Source organism: Bombyx mori, chromosome 22, assembly GCF_030269925.1.
Source record: "Bombyx mori chromosome 22, ASM3026992v2".
NCBI classification, from domain to species: Eukaryota; Metazoa; Arthropoda; class Insecta; order Lepidoptera; family Bombycidae; genus Bombyx; species Bombyx mori.
Genome location: NC_085128.1, coordinates 5,927,097 through 5,951,138, shown reverse-complemented (window position 1 = coordinate 5,951,138; position 24,042 = coordinate 5,927,097). Strand labels below are relative to the sequence as shown.

The 24,042-nt window shown below is 35.7% G+C and overlaps 1 protein-coding gene across 2 annotated transcripts in view; it reads left to right on the top strand.

Moving 5' to 3' along the window:
- The window catches only part of LOC101743047 (bifunctional heparan sulfate N-deacetylase/N-sulfotransferase), a 103,670-nt gene that overhangs the window by 63,668 nt on the left and 15,960 nt on the right, over nucleotides 1-24,042 (top strand). For both annotated transcript variants that reach the window (XM_012695350.3, XM_004931907.5), the window contains exons 4-11: nucleotides 1,354-1,606; nucleotides 2,034-2,196; nucleotides 9,030-9,236; nucleotides 10,948-11,125; nucleotides 11,928-12,173; nucleotides 18,204-18,366; nucleotides 19,092-19,274; nucleotides 22,408-22,628. In XM_012695350.3, coding sequence (XP_012550804.1) covers nucleotides 1,354-1,606; nucleotides 2,034-2,196; nucleotides 9,030-9,236; nucleotides 10,948-11,125; nucleotides 11,928-12,173; nucleotides 18,204-18,366; nucleotides 19,092-19,274; nucleotides 22,408-22,628 — 1,614 coding nt within the window. The remainder of the gene's footprint in view (nucleotides 1-1,353; nucleotides 1,607-2,033; nucleotides 2,197-9,029; nucleotides 9,237-10,947; nucleotides 11,126-11,927; nucleotides 12,174-18,203; nucleotides 18,367-19,091; nucleotides 19,275-22,407; nucleotides 22,629-24,042) is intronic.

Sequence of the window (24,042 nt, the reverse complement as noted above, 5' to 3'; positions counted from 1 at the left end):
TTAATCATGTATTCTGGTTGTAGAATGAAAATGATGTTACTTAATCTAAATTAATTAATTTATGAAGTCATTATTATAATTGCCACATAAAAAATACGCAATATAGTAATTACTACACTGGTGGTAGGACCTCATGTGAGTCCGCACAGATAAGTACCACCACCCTACCTATTTCTGCCGTGAAGCAGTGATGCGTTTCGGTTTGAATGGTGGGGCAGCCGTTGTAACTATACTGAAATCTTAGAACTTAAATCTCAAGGTGGGTGGCGCATTTACGTTGTAGATGTCTATGGGCTCCAGTAACCACTTAACATCAAGTGGGCGGTGAGCTCGTCCTCAAACAAAAAAAAATACTACTGTAACTGATGCCAGTTGTTCGTGTATTTTTAGAACCGTACGACACGGGAAGGTATTCCCAACCTGTCTTTCCTGTCGCAATTTCGTCAGGCGTTCCATTTCAAAAGGATGTAACAGACTTTATTTGATAAACTTTGAACTCACGTCTCAAGCTGGTTGGCATCATTCATGTCTATGGTCCATTGAATACTAGAGGGCTTGTTAACCCATATAACATGATAAAAATAAATAAATAAAAAACGTTACCATATATGCGATGTCAGATTTCCTGTTGAAAACTAACAATATTTTATCAAACCACCCTCATGTATTCCATGAACAATTTTAAAACTTATTTGTCATAGATATATTCATCAGGTATATACATAAATATATATTAACGTACGTAACGTAAAACTGTATAGAATAACTTACTGATATCTAAAATATTTAGCTTAGCTAAACCTATTGTGATGTTCATCACTAACTCCCTATTTTAATGCGAAGCAGTCGTACGTTCTCAAGAAGAAAGAATAAATTATCTTCCGTGGGCTTATCTGAAGACGAGAGGTGGCATTAACAATCTGATATATACAATAATACTTTAACACAAGAAAGATCGTTAGTGTTCTGGCTATGGACCTCCATATAGGAGACTACAAATTCTTACAATAATATTGTTCTTTAATTAAAATGGCATTTTTGAAAATTTTAGGCACGATTTAAAACATTACTTTAATAAGATATAGGAAATTTAAAATAATAAACGGGTTCGAAATCAATCTTTACATTATTTTTGATATTGTACCAACGTATAAAACATATTGATCAATAATCATGACTTCAAAACAATCTGATATCATATGGTATGCTTTATTGTTAATGACACAAGTGATGGATGCGTTTACGACTCATCCGCAATCCTAAGCCAATAACGGCATGTGGTCACGAGAACACATAACACTAAAGTTGCAAGTATCGGAAAACAACATTTCAAATTCATATCCTTTCTCTTAGGTACAAAATTGAAGTAGCAGGCAAGAGTCTGCCTGTACTCACCACTTTGGACAAGGGGCGTTACGGCGTGATCGTGTTCGAATCTCTGTCGAAATATGCCAATATGGATAAATGGAATCGAGAGCTACTCGACAAATACTGTCGGGAGTATTCCGTTGGAGTAGTCGGCTTCGCGACGCCTAGCGAAGAGACCTTGGTCGGCGCACAGCTAAAAGGATTTCCACTATTCATGCATACTAATTTGAGGTTGAAGGTGAGTTGGGATGTTATCGGTCACGTATTTCAATTATCGATCCCTTTTGAACTCTACAAAGTATTAACAGAACAACAGCTGCTTTAACGTGGATTAAGTATTGGAATTTTTTTATTGCGCATCAATTTCTTTCCGAAATCGGGTAATTTACTGGTCAATTACTGGTGGTAGGACCTCTTGTGAGTCCGCATGGTAGGTACCACCGCCCTGCCTATTTTCTGTCGCGTAGCAGTAATGCGTTTCGGCTTGAAGAGTGGGGCAGCCGTTGTAACTATTAAGACCTTAGATCTTTTATCTCAAGGAGGGTGACGCATTTACGTTGTAGATGTCTATGGGCTCCAACAACCACTTAACACCAGGTAGACTGTGCGCTCGTCCACCCATATAAGCATTTAAAAAAAAACTTGAAAAATATTTTTTCGCTTAGGATGCAACGTTGAACGCTGCTTCACCCGTATTGCGATTGGCTCGTGCTGGAGAAACTGCCTGGGGCGCGCTTCCTGGTGACCACTGGTCGGTGTTCCGAGCCAACAGCTCTACCTACGAACCTATCGCGTGGGCGCTTAGAGAACACGATTATGAAACTGATGGTGAGTAGAAATTGTACTAATCAGAAATAGGCGATTTTCCTACAAGATGATGTACAGCATATCATGATAGGATATAGCATATCACGATATGATTTAACGTTACCTATCTTCGGATTATAAGATGACTTACAAAACATGAATGTATAGAGGCTTTTTAATATGATTAGCGGTCCCCGGGTAGTCGAAATTTGACTATAATTAATTTAAATTATAAGTTTTTACACTATTATGATTCTACGAGTATTGTCAAAGACTATTACATAGGCGGCACTGAATATTTCGGGAAATAACGAAGTGACACAACATTACTATTTAAAAATGTATTTATTGCTTTTCGAAGTATTCTCCGCGAAATTTGACCCATTTTTCCATACGATGGAACCAATCATTGAAGCAACCATTCCATTCGGAAGTTGGGGTCTCCAAACTGGCCGTTTTGTAGGCGTCCACAGCTTCTTCAGGTGATGAAAATCTCTGTCCACGCAATTTATTCTTTATTTTAGGGAAAGTATAGAAATCATTAGGGCTTAGGTCGGGGCTATACGGCGGATGGTCTAATAATTCTATGTTTTCTTGTTCTAAAAACTCTTTTGTTCTGTGCGCGGTGTGAGAACTCGCATTGTCGTGATGGAGGATGATGCGGCGGTTGCAGTTCTCTTTACGGAGTTCAGAAACGACCTGTGGCAAACAAATGCTAGCATACCATTCTGCATTAACCGTTCTTTGTCCCTCAAGAGGAATAGTCGTAACATGGCCGGTTTTGGAGACAAACGTGGCCACCATTTTTTTTACAACACTCCGTGAACGAACAATTTTTGTTGGCTTTAACTCATTTTCGAACACCTAAACTCGTGACTGGTTTTTTGTTTCGGGTTCGTACGCATATATCCAGGATTCGTCACCTGATACAATGTTGCATACAGCATTTGAGGATCCTGCGTGGAATCTTTCGAGAGTTCTGACGCACCAAGTAACGCGAGCCGCTTTTTGCTCTTCACAGAGCGAATGCGGTATCCATCGGGAAAACAACTTTTTTACACCTAATTGTTCATGCAAGATTATTTGTATTTGACTCATGCCAATGTCTAAAGTTGCCTAAATTTCGCGGTATGTCACATGTCGATATTCCTCAATCAGCTTATGCACAGCATCAACGTTTTCTTGGGTGACTGCAGTTTTTGGACGACCTTGACGGGGATTATCACTGAGCTTGACACGTCCACGTTGAAACTCAGCAAACCAGCGATAAATTGTGGTTTTGGATGGGGCTTCATCACCAAATGCAGAAATCATCCGGTCAACACACTATTTTTGTGTTAAACCACTTCGAAAGTCATAATAAATCATCGCTCTTGAATTTTCTCGAGTCAATTCCACTTTCTCAACGACTAAACAAGTTTGACAAAATCTCGTGACAACACTGAGAATCTTTTTTTAAATAAATAAATGGTATTCGATTTTTAAAACCAAGGAGTTTTCAATTAAAAAGATTTTAATATGACGAACAGTGGAAATATTCCATTCCCGATACTTTTAGTGCAGCCCTCGTATTACATTTCTATAATCACAGATTTCGCCAAAACTACACTTTAGACAAATAATAATAAAGACAAATAATATTTAATCTATTGTCAATTTGACCGCAGAGTATAAGCAGTAACAAATGTTTGACAATAAACAAGTATGCGTGTATGTGTCAAATACATGGTGGTGTTGTGTAATATTTTTATTTATTGATTTAATGTAAAATTTGATGCTTATTTTCAAAAAATATTAACATTCTGCACTCCTCTATAAGTGTGAGAAATTTCATACTCCTCCGTACGCGCAATTTTCGTTAAAAAGGGTACAAAGTTTTTGCTTCACATATTAATATACCTAAAAAAACATATCTGGAAGTAAATTATGATTTTGTTATTGAAAAGTTTGTATGTCACGCCTACAGTTGAATATGTGTATACAACACCTAGTTTGATATTGTTTTAACATAATAAACTTTATGCACTACAGTGTATCTCTGTACAATATCTCTGCATACCACATTAGGTATTCTTATTAATCTATATGTTCAATATATCGCGGGAACATACATCGTTAATGTTTTTAATGAATAATGAATGTCTTGCCGTTGTAAGTACCAGACAATTGATTTTTAAAATCGTTTTAAAGTTAACAAGCGTAGCAATAATAAAAGTTTGTGGCTTCTATGTATTTATTTATTTATTGTATTTTTTTTCTATTTTATAATCTTATTAGTTGATACGTTTTACGTGATCACGTTTGCCGTTCGAGTTTCGTTTCGTTATTTTTTTCCACTTTTGATCTTGGTTTTGTAAATGCTTCTTAACGTATAGGAATTTGAGTCGTATTGGTCCAACTTGAGTCGTATTTATAAAGGGATATTTCCTGAATCACATAGCAGGGCTTGTGCTTAATTAATTACCTGCTAAACTATCACTACCATAACTAGAAAATGGGCTGTTAAGGAACTTATCATTATGAGTTATCACATAAATTGCTTCTATGGAAATTTACGTAATGCGTTGTATGTAATTTTCCTCTGTCTGTTCACAGTTACACCTTTGCCAAGGGCGAGGTTTTCTTTACGGCATTAATTATATTAATAATGCTCGTCAACATAAATATTATAATAAAATTGAGTGTACAACGATGGTATTATTAAAGTTAATAGAATATCAAAGCTATGTATGTACTTGTGAAAGAATAAAAGAAACAACATAATCGTTAATTTGTTGTAAGAAAATTATGCATCGTTATCTGTCTATGGAAACCATACCTTCCGAATAACTACGTTACTGAGGAACACGGCTCGAAATATCGACCGCAAGAATGAATATTAATACAATTAACTAAATGGAAAGATTTAGGAGTGGTAGAAAACGGAAATATGTCTAAGGGATGGTAAGCTATTAACGAATGTGTGACGGCGAAAATATGAATATCGAGATTACTAATAATGTAGGAGAGTGGGATGGGTATACTTGTTGGCAACTTTTGCTGACCCCACATGTTAGTGTGAAATTACTGCCGAGAAGAAATTTGTGCTTACAAAATAATAAAAAAAAAATGTTTTTCTTGTCATTAATAAAAAAATGAAGTACAAGAAAACTAATTTAATGCATATTTTATTATGTAGGTATACATATTGTTTCATTAAATGATCGAGGTCCAAATTTGAATTTGAAAGTCAACGTATGTCGTATGTGTTGTTCTCAGTTCAGTGCAATGTATACTTAGAATAGAACACAAATATAAGAGGCCTCGCATCCGTAAGGCGACTACTAATGATTGTTTCCTACAAATTTGTTTAATATTAATAACAAACTGTCGTCTTGCTCTTATTAATGAAGGTTACTTCTGAATAATTTACAATTGTATAATATAATACGTTTATTTAAAATTTGTCATACAGAATCTAAAAAAACGAATTTACGCGAGTTTTAATAAAGGCAAAGGGAAGCGATTAAAAAAATTGAAATGCATAATATTTTTCATGATGTCACCCACATTAAGATCGAAACATAGAAGGCCCTACGGGAAGGTCACCCGATGTACTTAGATAGGTACTCGTATGGCGTGACGCGATGCCGGAGTAGTTCATATCCTACAAATAGGTAATGCCCCTATCTAAAGATACATTAATTCTGTAGATAAACACGAGATATTGCTTTGACATATGAGAACATTAATTTACTAATAATATTTTCAGAAATTTTTTATCAACTAAAAATGCAGTTTTCATATTAAAAATACAAATCTCGTTTTTTGAATCAAAGTATTTTCTTAATTTTCCACATGCCTTAATTCTTAAGGATCACCTCACCACCCCATCAACGTATTCATCTCTATACGACATACATACATACATAAACGTATCTATATAATGTATAATAAATGTACGTATAAATGTACGTATGTGTATACATTTTTTAAACATCAATAGTTATTCCCTTTTATATGATTTTACTGGTGGTAGTACCTCTTGTGAGTCCGCACGTGTAGGTACCACCATCCTGCCTATTTCTGCCGTGAAGCAGTAATGCGTTTCGGCTTGACGGGTGGGGCAGCCGTTGTAACTATACTTGAGACCTTAGAACTTATATCTCAAGGTGGGTGGCGCATTTACGTTCTGAATGTCTATGGGCACCAGTAACCACTTAACACCAGGTCGGCTATGAGCTCGTCCACACATCAAAGCATTAAAATATATATATATATGGAAAGTAGAATGAATGAAAACGGACCGTGACCTCGTCCACCCATCAAAGCAAAAAAAAGGAAATATAGGAAATTGAAAGAAAATTAAAAGTGTTGCCAAACTTGAAACTTATAATAACAATATACGAACCTGTCAGGGGTGTATGACATGCATGTGCGTATACAAGATGCACTGGGTTCAAAGTACATAAAAAATTGCCTCAGCAGCAAAGGTCCAATGGGAGATACGACGAAAACGTTATATTAAAACTAGCTGACCCGGCAAACATTGTTTTGCCATATATAAGATTTCTAGGGAATTTCTAGTGTAGAAAAAAAAAACGAACTTATTGTAAGTGTGTAAGGATGTGGTAAATGAGTGAAAGAGGTATGTAGTGCTGTGAACGATGAGGGAATATATAATAAAAATAACAAAACCTCATTCAACCACATAATACCTCATTATAACAAAAAAAAAAGTCCAAATAAAAAAAATATGTTAGGGGTGGACAACCCTAATCACTTAGGGGTATGAAAAATAGATAGTAGCCGATTATCAGGCTTATTGAATATGCATAAAAAATTTCATGAGAATCGGTCAAGCGGTTTCGGAGGAGTATGGGAACGAACATTGTGACACGAGAATTTTATATATTAGATTCTCGGTACTGTGTATATAGGCGCCTCACGCGTTTGTGTTTGTCATACAACACACGTAATCGATATGTTAATTGACAAGCTGTGCTTGCTGTGACAAGTCCAAGTTTCTTGGAATGTGTCAGTTTTGTAACAAATCAGTAGCAATGCAGCTATATTTTTTTTATTGCTTAAATGGGTGGACGAGCTCTCACAGCCCACCTGGTGTTAAGTTTACTGGAGCCTATAGACATCTACAACGCAAATGCGCCACCCACCTTGTGAGATATAAGTTCTAAGGTCTCAGTATAGTTACAACGACTGCCTCACCCTTCAAACCGAAACGCAATACTGCTTCACGGCAGAATTAGGAAGGGTGTTGGTACCTACCCGTGCGGACCCATAAGAGGTCCTTCCCCCAGTAAAGTTAGGTTACCACCAGTAATGTACAAGTTAAGTTTTCTTCTTATCCTAGATGGATAGATGAGCTCATGGCCCATCTGCTGTTAAGTCGTTACCCTAGCCATAGTCTAGTAGTCGTAACCTAGTATACATTAAGAACGTAAATGCCGCCACCCAAATTGAGACAAAGGTTCTAAGTAAAAGTAAATTGTAATAATCGTAACGAAAACATCAGTCATTTTTAAATAACAATGTAAACCACGATTATTTAAATGGAACCAATTAAACAGATAACGTTAGCGACTAAAACTAAAATTTAGGACACAGACACGTAAAAACAATACAGAAAGCTTGATATTATGACACTGCCTGTTTAAAACGATAAAACTATAAGGTAAACAATAAAAATAACTCTGTCATTGAAATAAATTACCGAGTCATGTTTGTAAAATAATGTAGATTTCATTACACTGAAAATTATCATGTAAATAGACATGGAAGGCTGAAATTTATTTAATACAAATGGAAATTTCCTGTTTCATGTCATTTATGCAAATACCATTAAATTAACTACTTTTGAGAAAGCGGTTTGAAATTATATTCGTACATATATTTTTTGCCACTCCCTTTTCTATCCTCTGTCTCGTCTACTGAATTGAAATTTTAAATTGCTTTCCAAAACAAAACAAACAATTGCTTTACGTGAGTTTCAGACGTAAGAAGAGACACACGGTTCCTTTTTAAGTAACGTTTTTCAGAACTTCATTTAAATTATCTTTAATTTTTAAAAATCTGCGTTCCCTGACTGTCCTTCGTGTCAAAAATATTTTAGAATAAAACAACCGTTAACAAATTTTCAGCCCAAATGGTTTCAAAGTGGAGTCTCACGACTTAGAGTGCTGTGAAAGTTTTGTGCAAACACCTATAGACCAGAAACAAGTAACTGTAACTTTAAATTTGACAAATTCAAAACAATTTAATTCGTGAAATTATAGTCCGTAAAATTCTCATGTATTCGTGTTAAATGTCTGCTCAATTAGTCAAATTAAAAATACAGATACAATACTTTGCAAATTGATAAAATTTTAATCACATGCGAAAGGCACAAAAATGCCTTAACAGTGACACACACGACTGTTTCTTTTTATGAACATTAATGGCACAATACGTTGTGAATTTATAAAATACTAGCTAACCCGGCAGACTTCGTAGTGCCTCAATCGATAAATAAAAGACGTAAACTTTATTTAATCCCGAGAATTTTCATATTTAGTTACCTTTTAAACTTTCTCTAGACTTCGACAAATAATTCAAGACCAAAATTAGCCAAATCGGTCCAGCCGTTCTCGAGTTTTAGCGAGACTAACGAACAGCAATTCATTTTTATATATATAGATTATAGATAGTAGATGTATAAGTTTCATTGCTTTTATAAATTAACATGAATGTTTTCGATGTTAGATCTAATGATAAAAATGCTCAAATTAAGAAATGGAAATTAAAACAAATGATTTCCAATTCGTGACACAGTTCTGAGATAATGTACAAATGACCTGAAATAAACGGTTTGTTTACAGGAGAGCGGATGCCGCTGGCAACTGTGATACAAGACCACGGCCGTTTGGACGGCGTCCAACGCGTTCTGTTCGGTAGTGGTCTACAGTTCTGGTTGCATCGACTGCTTTTTCTGGACGCATTAAGCTACCTCAGTCACGGGCAGCTCAGCTTGAGTCTGGATCGATGGATATTGGTTGATATCGATGACATCTTTGTCGGTGAGAAAGGTAGGTGGTTGAATTTTCAATAAAGATTAACTTTTTTTTTTTCAAAACATTGCTGAACGAGTAAGTTCAATGTCCGACAGAAAAATGACTCTAAATTTATGACTTTTCACTTTACTCGTGACCATAATTCAGATTTAAATTGTCTGCAATAAACCGTGAAACATCCGAAAAAAATGTAAACTACACAAAATTATTTCATTTTTATCGTACAAAAGTATTTGAATGATAATGTTGATCCATGAATTTAATTAAGCACGGTAGGTATACATTTTATAAAAACAGCGATCGGTATGTAGGCGTTACGAAACAACAATGTGACGTCTGAAAATAACAGAACGTGTCAATGATATAAATACATACATGGAACATGACATATTGTAAGCATACGTTAACTGTTAATATAATTTTATGGCGGTTCCAACTTAAAAGTCTTTTTTGAAAATTGTAAAGGAAACCATTTATGCTGAGTGGAAATTTCTAGTATTTTTTTCTATTGTTTACTTTAATTTGATCTGAATCAATTCTGTATAGTATAAGTGGTGTTGTTTGTTCTTACTTTATATTCTTATATATTTATAAATTAGCCGCCAATGGACGCTCATCGTCGAACCTCAATTAAGGCCGTCAACGTATCGTGTTTCGACGAACAATACCTGACATTTGTGGGTAGACAATAAAAGGGTGCTCTCCATAATCTAAACAGGAGCGTACAACTACAAAATCAATTAACGCTGAATAATAGAGGGCTATACAGCCTTTGTCGTAGTAATTAGTATGCACAGAACTGAGTGCTATTAATACTGGCGGTTTCCGTGCATTGAATCACGATCTCCAAGTTATGTTAAATACTGTTTTTAATATTTACGAGTATCTGGAAACGCTCGTCCTGTTTTTCTTCTCACCAAGCATTGGAAGGCTAAATTGATCTTTTAATGGTTTGTTGGACTGCTATTTGCCGGTGTTGTTTCAATGTGGGTTAATTTGCCCGTTGCGATAAGTGCCACGTTAATGTTAAAAGTGTTAAAAATAGTGGCCGCTTAATTAGTGATACATCCGCATAGGCGAAATGGAACAACATTAGTTAAAAAATTCAAAACACTAATTACGGTTCGTTACGCACCAAACAGAAAATATGAGTTTACTATTTCCGCACAAAAAAGTATTAATGGTAGTGGTTTAAATTATACTATATGATTACTTATATTAATTTGTGTTTTCTTCCTCGACTTGTGTCGGCTTTGATAAATATTTCGTCCCGTTACTCACAGGATAAAAGATATCTATACCCCTCAATTTTATTGAGATTTTATGTGAAAAAAAAAAAAAATTATTATATTATTGATGATTACTTATGTTATCTATCTATCTATCTTTATATATAAAAATGAATTGCTGTTCGTTAGTCTTGCTAAAACTCGAGAACGGCTAGACCGATTTGGCTAATATTGGTCTTGAATTATTTAAGGAAGTCCAGAGAACGTTTAAAAGGTAGATAAATGTGAAAATGCTCGGAATTAAACAAAAATAACAATTTCGTTTTCCCTTTGATGTGTCCCCCGTCGGACGGATTCCTTTTGTTTGTTTTAAGTTTATTTTATACAAAAGTTTAGGTCTTTTATTAGTCGATTGAGGCACTACAAAGTCTGCCGGGTCAGCTAGTTTTGTTATATATATTATACTTATATTATATGATTACTTCCCGTTTGTATAGGTACCCGTCTTCACGAAGAAGACGTGGCGGCACTATTGACGTCTCAGGCAGCACTGCAGCGATTAGTTCCGGGATTCAGGTTCAACCTCGGCTACAGCGCCAAGTACTACCACCACGGAACGCCAACGGAAAACCTCGGCGATGACGCTCTGTTAAAACATAGGGAATATTTTAATTGGTAATTTAATTTGTTATTTTTATGGATTTTAAACTGCATACAATATCGGGCCACATGTTGGTCTCTCTATGGAGTGTGATTAGACTTTTATACTGGGTGTTAGGAGACCGCCTCCGAAAACGAAGACAGATAATAGTACTAATGACACCTTTGATGGTGGAGCTATTTAGACAAATGTTGTATCTAAGCATTTGAGCGATCGCGCGCGAGTCTGCGCCGCGCCCGTGCTTGAGCGTAAATAACGCTAATAAAACGTTTTAAACATATGTTTTTTTTTAATCAAGATCGATTTTTTTTCTGTCCCATCATCAAAGGTATAATTAGTACTATCGTCCGTCTTCGTTTTCGGAAGCGATCTCCTAACACCCAGTATATTTATTCCGCTAAAAAAATCGTTTCTGAATTGATACACTTCTTTCTTTGAAGCTGAATGTTGGTAAATGCTTAAGGCGTTCACGATTGACTTCCACGGTGAAGGAACAATATCGTGTAATAAAAATCAAACCCGCAAAAATTATAATTTGCGTAATTACCGGTGGTAGGACCTCTTGTGAGTCCGCGCAGGTAGGTACCACCGCTGTGCCTATTTCTGCCGTGAAGCAGTAACGCGTTTCGGTCTGAAGGGTAGGGCAGCCGTTGTAACTATATCGAGATCTTAGAACTTATATCTCAAGGTGGATGGCGTATTTACGTTGTAGATGTCTATGGGCTCCAGTAACCACTTAACACCAGGTGAGCTGTGAGCTCGTCCACCCATATAAGCAATAAAAAAGGCGTCTCCGATAATTTATCTCGTCATCAGGTTTTGCCACATGTGGAACCATCAACAGCCTCACCTGTACAACAACGTGTCTCAGCTCGAAGCGGAAATGATGCTGAACAAACAGTTCGCTCTAGAGCACGGGATCCCGACGAACTCGTGCTACTCTGTGTCCCCGCACCACTCCGGAGTCTATCCCGTACACGAACCTCTATACGAAGCCTGGAGGAAAGTCTGGGACGTTAAAGTTACTAGCACGGAGGAGTATCCTCACTTAAGACCAGCTAGGTAAGTTTAACTCTCTCTCTTATATTCAAATACTAGCGACCCGCACTTGCTTCGCTTCGGAAACTATAATTTATCATTGATTTCTCCACTATTTAATGGATGTAATACATATAGACCTTCCTCTTCAATCACTCGTATCTATTAAAAAAACCGCATCAAAATCCGTTGCGTAGTTTTAAAAATTTAAGCATACATAGGGCTATAGGGACAGAGAAAGCGACTTTGTTTTATACTATGTAGTGATTTTGCAAAAATTACTAAAGGATTTCAGAAAAAAACAGTACCTTAAAAAAGCTTTAAAAAATACAAATATCAATGCTGAATTCATAGCAAAATAATTTTAAATGGTTTTTTTATATAATAAATGTTATTAACGTTATGCAGGTTGATACTTAACACATATAATCAAACTGCGTAATATTCGGTATTTCTTTTTTATTTATTTATTGCTTAGATGGGTGGACGGTCTCACAGACCACCTGGTATTAAGTGGTTATTGGAGCCCATAGACAACTACAATATAAATGCGCCACCCACCTTGAGATATAAGTTGTAAGGTCTCAGTATAGTTACGACGTTCAGCACTTTATACGCCGTCGATAGATCTAATCTCTACAATAGTAGAGTCTCTAGGTTCGCGCTCAAAGGGTTAAGATTAAAAAATATAGTCTATCTAGGCATCCCAACAGACGGAATCGCAAAAACCAAAAACTACAAATTACTACATATTTATCTTATAAAGGATTGTGACAAATATTCAATATTAAGGAGAGCATTGCTAACAAAATTTAAGAAAGTCACGTGATTCTAATCAATATAGAACGTGATGTTTTATTTACTCTCTAGAACAGTATAATGTATGTATATATTTCCTTTCATTTTTATTTCCACTTAGTGTGTATATTTGACGTTGACTGGTGAAGTTCTTCCCGTGTATCTTTGAATAGTAAAGAAAACAAAAACATTTTTTTTTTTTATTGCCTTTGTAGGCAGACGGGCATACGGCCCACCTGATGGTGAGTGGTTACCGTCGCCCATGGACTTCAGCAATGCCAGGGGCAGAGCCAAGCCGCTGCCTACCGCTAAACCTACCGCTAGTACGCTTGTGTAAACTAATTTAAGGAAGCTTATATTGCTTGTGATATTGCTTTACGCGTTTCCTTTGACGAAATGTCTTCCGGGACGATTAAATATAGTATTTGGGCCTTAGATAAAGTTTAAAATATTTGTAGACATTGATATAAAAAAATTCAATAATATATAATTCGAAAGATTTAATTATTAGGATACAAAATTCAGATGATTGAATAAGTGAAGCCATGTTGAAATTCAACTTACTGACAAATAATTAATCAATTTAGAATTTACAATAGTAACAATTACGTTAGTAAATGATAATGTAAAAAAATTAAATTAGTAATTGTTTTTGTGATAAAATTGCAGTAACATAAAAAAATAGGATGTTAATTTACTTTCTGAAATTTTAAAGAAATAGGTGATTTTTCTTAAATGTGAACGTAAACCTAAACAAACAACAATTTAAATGAAGAAAAGTTTTAAAGTATGTACATCACGTACACCGCCGAATATTTAACATCTAAGTTGTATCACGCATGAAATCGATTCGAAACCCGATATACCGAAAGTCAAACGGCATAATAAATTGAAGTTAATTGTTTAATTCTGGTAACGTCCGCCGGGACTACGAATGTTGATCAAAGTTTATTGACGTTAGATACACACATCCACCTAAACGTTCACGGCTTTATTAATTTACGTAACGCGTAACTATGGAGTTTCGTTAACGGAAAATTCTCGAAGGTCTTGACATTTGAAGAGAAATTGCTTTTATTTTTTTTTTGTGAATTTCATTTCACTTACCTCTTTGTACCTTTACTGCAACACTGAAGAAGCAAAACGATTTTCTCTATCAAACCAAATAATTTTGAAACATATTGATTTTTATTCAAAAGTATCATGTTATAAGCTGATAAAGTTGTTTTATTTTGCAGTAGTGGTAGACATCAGTGAATTTGAATTTAAATATTCACCATGCTAATAGGGTGATAAGATAGAGTCTAGTGGAATAACATCAGTTGATAAAACAATTTAGAGGCTTAATTATTTTAACAAACGCTATTATCTATGACCTTCACAATTGTAGTTAATTAAACTATCGCGTTGTATTACACTGTTAACTTCAATCTAAATTCATTGGAAGTAAAGTTCATCATTTGCCCTATTTCATTCAAGAGATTTTAGGGGCTCACTTGGATTGGACAAGCGCACCCATTTGTTCCGAATTCTATTGCTTGTGAAACTGAAACGAAGGAACAAACGTAAACAAAAAAATTACTAATAAGAGTCTGGTCTCAAGCCTTTGATTAAATTTGGTAAAACGTCCGATGTTCCAAACTCTGAAATGTGATTTTTTTATTTGTGGCACTATTCGTTTTGTGTGATAAACAAACACGTTCGCAGTTGTTTTTCTAGTAAAACATACTTCTGTACCGACTATTGATATTCTTAATGAGTAAAAGTACTATTAAGCACATTATCGCCAACCAAGTTAATTTAATAAGTTTTTTTTTTACTGGAGACATAGATAACCGCGTTAATGATTCGACCTTGATGTCAAAAGGTTAAAGTCCATTGAGACAACGGCTATGTTTCAAATACACGTTAAATATGTGTTGTTATACGTGGTCATTATGATATCTATATATTTATACGTGAAGCAAAACTTTGTATCCCTTTTTACGAAAATTGCGCGGACGGAGGAGTATGAAATTTTCCACACTTATAGAGAATATAGAGAAGAAGTGCACAATGCTAATATTTTTTTTAAATAATGCATAAAAGATACATTAAATCAATAAAGAAAACATTACTCACACTACATACCATGTATCTGACGCACACACGCATGCATACTACCTATTTATTGTCAAACTTTTGTTCTTGACGCCTGTTGTCAAATTGAGAATAGATTAAATATTGTTTGTCTTTGTTAATATTTTTTATAATGTAGTCTTGGCGAAATTTGTGATTATAGAAGTATAAAATACAATCATAATAGTGTACAAACTTACAATTACAAATAATTATAGTCGAATTTCGACTACTACGGGACCTCTAGTTGTACTTATTTTGCAAGATGACAATATTACCTACACGCGACGTAGGTCGTTGACTTGTCGAAATATCCAAGTTGACAATTTACAAGTATCAGTATTTAGTAGTGGTTCCCCGGTAGTCGAAATTCGACTATAATTAATTGAAATTATAATTTTGTACACTATTTGTACATTATGATTCTATTTTCAGACTATTATACTTCTATAATTATAGACTTCGCCAAAAATACACTTTAGACAAATATAAATAAAAACAAAAAATATTTAATTTATTCTCAATTTGACCACAGACTTTATGCAATAAGAAAAGTTTGACATTAAACAAATAGTATGCATGCTTGTGTGAGTTAAATACATGGTAGTGTGTGTAATGTTTTTTTTTATTGATTTTATATTTTTATGCATAATTAAAAAAAAACTATTATTATTCTGCACTCCTTCTCTATATTGTTTATAAGTGTGGGAAATTTCATACTCCTCCGTCCGCGCAATTTTCGTAAAAAGGGGTATAAAGTTTTTCCTTCACGTATTAATATATAGATAAGCGTAAAGTACTACTAGACTACTGCTAGAGCTACTGACCACGTGGTCGCTGTAACTCGAAATCAGTCGCTCGTCTTCGTCTTACTGCCCTGCGAATCCCTTGAATGGTGGTAGGACCTCTTGTGAGTCCGTACGGGTAGGTACCACCACGCTGCCTATTTCTGCCGTGAAGCAGTAATGCGTTTCGGTTTGAAGGGTAGGGCAGCCGTTGTAACTATACTTGAGACCTTAGAACTTATATCTCAAGGTGGGTGGCGCATTTACTTTGTGGATGTCTATGGGCTCCAGTAACCACTTGACACCGGGTGGGCTGTGAGCTCGTCCACCCATCTAAGCAATAAAAAAATATATATTTATATCACTAAACTATTTCGCAGAGCTTAACAAAATATCTGATGCCACTTTTTATCGGCAAAATTAAGTACCTACCGCCGACGGAATATTAAAATTATTACCGTATTCTCCGCATTTATTATAATTGCGTCCGTCTCTCGATATTCGACGTGCGTAATTAAATTTCGATAATTGAATTTACCCTCACTATGAGCACGAGCTAATAAATGATGATGAAGAACTTGAAAAAAGATAAGTGGTAATAAAACGTTAACGTAGCTGCAAAAAAAAAAACTTAGTCAAACCTACTGAATATTTCTTAAAGGCGTTTTAAATTAGTACAAGCTAACTGATAAAGTTTTTATTGAGTATCGAACTTTAATAATTTATTTTATTTTACCTTCTTATATTCTTTGCCGAGAACTTGTTCGTTTACTGAATATTAAAGTAATTTAATCAGGACAAAATAATTTCTCCGAGAAAGTTTTCGAGTAAAGCAAAAAATGATATTGGCTTTTTTCTATTCCTTTACGAGAATGATAACGTTATTGCTTTTTTAATTTTACTGAATTGCTTAAGTTTCACAAACGAGCAGTTTTACGTAAAAAGAAGGAAGACGTAGTTATACAAGATAAAATAATTTCTTATTTTGTCAACAAAGAAACGACATCTAATATTTAATTTTATTTGTTATGATTTTTATGTCTCCTTTAAATTTTAATTCGAACATTTGGATATATCTTCGATCAATAATAGTAGTAGTATTATTGATCGAAGGGATATATTGTAGAAAGTATTACATATTAATATATTGTGACATTTTCTTATTATTGAAATTCATGATGAAAACGCTTTCAAACAAAAAAATAAATGATATTGGTATTATACATTAATAAAATGATTTAATTAAAAATCACGTAAAATTTTATTAAAAGAAAAATAAAACTGTCAAATAAGTTAATGTACAAAAATATTCATATCACCCTTCCTAATTTATTATTTTTTCATTTCTATACACGTCGCAATTTTCAATTTGTTCTCTTTTGGAACAACCAGTCTCGTATTGAAATATAAAATACTTTTATATACCTCTCTTAGATTGTCATAAAGGATTCGGAATGTCTACATAAAGACAAATAAATAAATAGTAATAACAATATTACGGACTACTTTAAATAAATAATGACAAGGATTGGCGTTATATTTCTAAATGGCTCTTCAACTTACGTTTTGATGAACCCACGATAAAGTTTAAGTGTAAATTTCAGCTTCTATCATAATTGATTCTATTTTAATATTTCGTAATTTAATAATACTGTGAATTTTGCGAGTAAGCCCTGAAATGGACCATTATTTCTAATGACTATCTAAAATTATACTGATTTATTTTTCTTTCAATTGATATTGATATATTACATAAGTTATATCACAAAATAATACACGATTCATTATGGAGCAAACAAAGAACGTCTTCTATTTATTAGTAAAAGATTATGTTCTGGTTTTGTAGTTGATACACGAAAACTGTAACAGAACTGTATCTGTACTATGGAGACATTTAAATGAATTTAAATATTATATAATGTGATTTGGGCATAGCTCTTAACTTTAAAATCATGATTTTTGTTTATGTCTCTATCTTCATTCGTGCAAAGACTGGACTTTGCACGAATGAAGATAGATAGAAGATAGCGCTATAACATATCCTTCTTCAAACGAGGCTTGTGGAGAGTACTTAACGCTGTCTCTGGCATTGCTGAAGTCCATGGGTGAGGGTAACCACTCACCATCAGGTGGGAAGTATGCTCGTCTGCCTACAAGGGCAATAAAAAAATAAAATAAATACATTTTAGTGTTACTAAAGTTTTTGATAAAGACGTTAATAAAATCACATTGCTCCACCACTTCTATACGATGTAAACCGCTAGCGTTTCATTTTAGACGCCAGCTGTCTGGCTGTTATTAATGTTATTATAAACAACGAACATTGTACGAGGAGTGCAAATATTATGTACAGATTACGTCGCGGTTTCCGGCACCGGGGCGTGATGGTGTTGCCGCGTCAAACGTGCGGTCTGTTCACGCACACGTTACTGTTGGAGCGTTATCCGGGCGGGAGGCATCGACTAGACCGCTCCATACAGGGAGGCGAGCTCTTCCAGACTGTTATCAACAATCCGGTAATTATGAAACATGTTATCGACAAGATCATGTCTTTTTTTTTTTTAATACTACCTCTGCCTTAAGGTACGCGTCCATTGGCCCGCGCCGGACGTACCGCACGCAACAGATTTTATTTTGCTTTGTATTTTTTGCTTATAAATGCCGGCGTTCGGTGCGGGTGGCGCGAATAGCGGACGCAGGACTATGTGAAGTCACCCATCTAAGACAAGGTTTGAGCCCCGTGAGCTCACCTACTAGCCCGGTGACGCTGATATGGTCTCTCTAGACCAGCGGTCGGGGAACCGCGGTAAATTACCCCAAATGGTGTAAAATTAAATTTTGGGGGGTAAAAATGAAACTTTTGTGAGTAAAAAGTATATATTGAACTGAAACTTCTTTAGAATCGTTGTGATTTCAAATTATCATGGGGGCTATAATATGAAAGATGCCAAAAAGAAGCGATTTCGTTTTTTTTTTGTTCTTCGCCATCAACTTACACAAAAATATTTTGGGGTAATAATTAAAAAAGTTCGCCGACTGCTGCTCTAGACCATCAGCTTAGGTAGGAAAAAAAACTGAAATAATACAAAGCAAAATAAAATTCGTTACGTGCGGTGCGTCCGGCGCGGACCAATGGACGCGTACCTTTACAGTTTTACAGCAAATGATTAAGGTCGTGTTTTATTTAAAATATGTATATATCTACTTTTTATTTGTCTTTTCAATACAACGTTTGTACTAGATCAACGTGTTCATGACCCACATGTCGAATTATGGCAACGATCGACTCGCATTATACACTTTCGAGTCGGTGGTCAAGTTCCTGAGATGCTGGACCAATGTGCGTCTTGCATCAGCACCACCTTTGGCCCTGGCGGAGAAGTATTTCCAACTGAGACCCGACGAACTGAACCCGTTGTGGGGGGTGAGTGCTTGAAACTTTTTTTACTTTCATTGTTGACATTTTTTTGTCTCTTGATCAATACGTAATGGTTATAATTTTATGTCTACATATACATATATACACCAGTCTATTTACTTTTTAGCTTTAAATACAACTTTTAAATTGCAATGCATTATGGCATCGCGGCAGAAATAGGTAGGTCGGTAGTCCCTACCAAAGCAGGCTTACGACACCCAGAGCCACCATTATGATACGTAATATTTAAGAGGTATGTAATAATAATTGATAACACTGAAGAAGGAGAAATGATTATACTATAGAAAGTGTCAAAATTAATAAAACTAGCAGTAGGTATTCAGCGTGACTTGGACACGTATTGGGGAGACAGAAAATGCACTTTAATAGAGAAGTGATGATTTTACATGTAAATGGAAACAAGGCGAAAGAAGGCAAAAAAATGTGAATTGTGCCCCTGACATAAACGCACTTTTAGTGTTCGTAAGTGTATGATTAAAATTTGATTGACTTCCACGGTGAGGGAATACGTGTAATAAAAATAAAATCCGCAAAATTATTATTTGCATAATTACTGATGGGAGGACCTCTTGTGAGTTCGCACGGGTAAGTACCACCGCCCTGCCTGCTTCTACCGTGAAGCAGTAATGCGTTTCGTTTTGAAGGGTGGGGCAGCCGTTGTAACTATACCGAGACCTTAGAACTTATCTATATCTCAAGGTGGGTAGTGAATTTACGTTGTAGATGTCTATGGGCTCCAGTAGCCACTTAACATCAGGTGGGCAGTGAGCTCGTCCAACCATTTAAGCAACAAAAAAAAATTGAAATGCACAAGAAGCATAAATAGTTTTCAAACAGAAGAGACTTTCTATAGTTATGTCTGAGAAAACGTCTTATTTAAAAACAATGTATTCGAAACGCGATTCTTGTAAGTTGCGATACCATCGATCACACGAAACGACAGCAGAACAAATGTTGGGACACTCAACACTAGCGTTCTTTGTTTCGAACATTTGACACGGTTCGAAGCTCATCCATCAGTATCCGTACAGTCTAAGTGTTGCTAAAGGTCTATTCATTCGTGTTCGTGCCGCCGTCAATAGAATGCACAAAACCTGTCTAGTTTGAATCAAAATAAAGAGCTGAAGAGAGGGCACGGCGCTTCCTTTCCACGGACAATTGGAACCTTTGCCTTTGACATTTCCAGTCCTCGATCTATTAATCAGTGATTCTATTTGACGAAGTTCACGGAAAGTCTTTTGATGCAAACAAAATGGAATGTTACGCTTTTCGAAACCCGAAATGAATTCTATTGTCACAAAATCAATTAACTTTTAACAGTTTGACAGTTTGCTCTCGACGATTCCGGTTCGACGCTTGTGTTGCCGCCATTCTATGGCGTTGTCTATTACACGGTCCGTGAATCGGTGATATATTTCGATGCGATTCAAATTTTTAAAATTATTGACGCGAAAACGCCGATTCGTAGCCGGTTCAAACACGTTCAGTATGCACGAACGATCTCGTATAATGTATACTGTCTCCGCACGAGTTCGGCGCCTTGCCCCAGAAACAATATGCACGCTACGAATTTAAATAATATTTTATTGCTCTGTGAGATATGATATCCTCACTGAAATACGAAAAGGAAATTGGAAATACATTTTCTGCGGCCGACATAAAAATAGTGCTTTACGCTTGCAATAAACACAATTGCTTTATAGCTTTGCGACAGCGGCTATCCAATGAGTAGGAAAACTGCGTAACAGTATCTGTGGGTGTGTTTCGACCTGTATCAAACGTTACCTTCAGAGGGTTACGTTTGCTTTGAGTCTGGCATGTGTCATTAATCTTTCTAAAGCGTGTCGCCTGTCGTGCCACGACAACAAAGGAGTTCCTAGTGTTTGAGACCAGAACAATGTTAGGCTTGTCTGAAACACGCCGCACACGTTTCACGATAAACCATTTTACATGCCATCTAAAGCTGTATCCTGACTATGTACGTGTTTGCTCCCTCATCTAAATAGTATCGAAGCTATATGTCGTTTTATACAAATGTCTCACGAAGATCTACAGAGTTCTTCATGCATACACATAACGTTTATCGGGTATACAAAAAAATGAAGCTAGTGCTTTAATTTGGTAACATGTGTACGCGACGCTGTGATACATTTTCTTATAAAGGAAGTGCCAAGTATGGCACCGTTAAAATATTACACGCAATATAAACCTTTACGGTGTCCATTCTTCAAAAAGGACACGAAAGGAAGCTAACAAAAAAAAAAAATACTATGATTTATATTTTATACAGATAAACAATTATAAGAAATTGTTGTATCTGCCCACAAAATTACATTAAAATAATAGAACTTTGGTAGTCTTAACGACAAGGGAAGATCTTCCACCGAGCGGGTGATATTTGCTTGATAGACCGACGGTCCAAATGTTGTTGTTCGGAACTTGTATATATGCGCTTTACCTTGAAAATGTCGTAAGCGAGATTCAGGCATCTGTCAATTATCTTGCGTTGTATGATGGCTACCCGCCACAGAACCATTTGCAGAAAGTACTGTTCGAGCCGAAAATGTATTTGATTTTTCGAAATTACTACGGATTAGAATTCTTGTGGAAAATATTCAAGGCGTACTCAAAAATGTAACATACCATTGCCTCTTCCTTAGAACACTTCATTTGTTTTTATTGCCCATTCATTGCACGACCCTTATAATGGCGTCCAGTAACGTCCAATAAAAATAAACACTATAGTTTCGGTAAACGTGTGCCGGAACTCATACCTATTACTTAGAAGAAGAAAAAAACTGCACTATATATGAGGCCGTCAGCGCAAAAGTGTCCTAAGCTTACCATAGTTAGTATGGAGGCAATTATGTTTGAATTGTCATGAATTTGAATTTGAGTAGGCAAAAAAACAATACGCGCAAAAATAATGTTTACCAAAGGGGTGAAACTATGAATAGGCCGGTTTTGCATCAAACTTTAATTCCAATATACGTCATTATAATATAAGCCTGAATATAAAAAAATTGTGGGTTAGGCCACTTTGGCGCTGATGGTCTCATATACAAAAACTGTTTAAACTTCAATTTAATGTGAAACGTTCGTGATTTATCGTCCATAGAATCCGTGCGATGACATCCGACACCGCCGCATATGGTCCAAGAGTAAATGGTGCGGCACACTGCCCAGACTCCTAGTGATCGGTCCCCAGAAGACCGGCAGCACAGCCCTATACACGTTCCTAGCGATGCACCCAACACTGAAGCCGAACTTGCCCAGCCCGAGCACATACGAAGAGCTACAATTCTTCAATAACAACAACTACCTTAAAGGACTGGATTGGTGAGTATAAAAGCGACAAAAAAAACGATAGTAATCTAATCTTTGCGGTAGGCAGCGGCTTGGCTCTGCCCCAGGCATTGCTGAAGTCCATGGGCGACGGTAACCACTCACCGTGTGGTGGGTCGTATGCCCGTCTGCTTACAAGGGCAATAAAAAAAAATTACTACTACTACTAAGTACTTTACCGGTGGTAGCTCTTGTGAGTCCGCACTGGTAGGTACCACCGCCCTGCCTAGTTCTGCCGTGAAGCAGTAATGCGTTTCGGTTTTTGAAGGGTGGGGCAGCTGTTATAACTTTACTGAGACCTTAGAACTTATATCTCAAGGTGGGTGGCGCGTTTACGTTGTAGATGTCCATGGGCTCTAGTAACCGCTTAACACCAGGTGGGCTGTGAGCTCGTCCACCCATCTAAGCAATAAAAAAATACGTAGTATGAAATAAAATCAAACATTGAACTGAAGCATAATACTTTTTTTATATGATTTTAAATCAACGTTTTTTTTTTATCTGTTTATATAATAAAAGTATTTTTAAATGAAATGCTAAATATAATGAACACATTACGAATCATAACAAATAAAACACAGTAGTGTGGATAGGTCATTGGAAAGTTCATTAGTTATCTCTTTGCAAAAAAACCGTTTGCCTAGCGTTGTGTGAAATAATGTTTTTTTTTGTTTTTTTTTTTTTGCGTAATCGCGTCACCGCCTCACGGCCTAGCTGGTGTTAAGTGATTGGCGGAACTCATAACGTAATTGGACCTAAGGTTGTATTCTCCATTATAATATGACCTATAACGGATAGCTAGGACATGGAAACGTGTGAGTGCTTCGCGGCACAATAAGGCATTTTCGTATTTACAATATCTCTTGATTTGGCATAACCAATTTATTTTCATCTATTTTGATTATTGGCATCTCATTAAAACTTAACAGATGGCAAAGGGTAGTAATACATAAATCTAAATAAAAACTCAAATGCTGTACAGTACCAAATCAGTTTTTAAAGTCAATTTAAAAAAGGGCTTACTCTAAAAAAATTTGCTGAAAACGCTAAAGCTTAAAATCGCAATTCTTGTTCATAAATATATTTAGTGCCAATTAACAATGTAAATTTTCTTTTCGTAAATGCCACAGCATAAACATGAAATTACGAACTAATTATGAAATATTTAAAGGTCTACCTTTAATTTCAAATGAAAAGATCCAAGCTCTAATTAATATAAGGCCAGGGCTGAGAGCGCTGTTTGTTTACAAAAAAAAAAAACGACCATTTACCTATTCGAGTATGCTGCGGGTCACGGACAACAAGCAGTCCTCGTACATTTCGGTAGTAAACGTGATTTCGGTCCTTCGTCTCGTTAATACACAGCGCTTGTATACATTTAAATTTAAATGCTTAATACGCTGGAGTG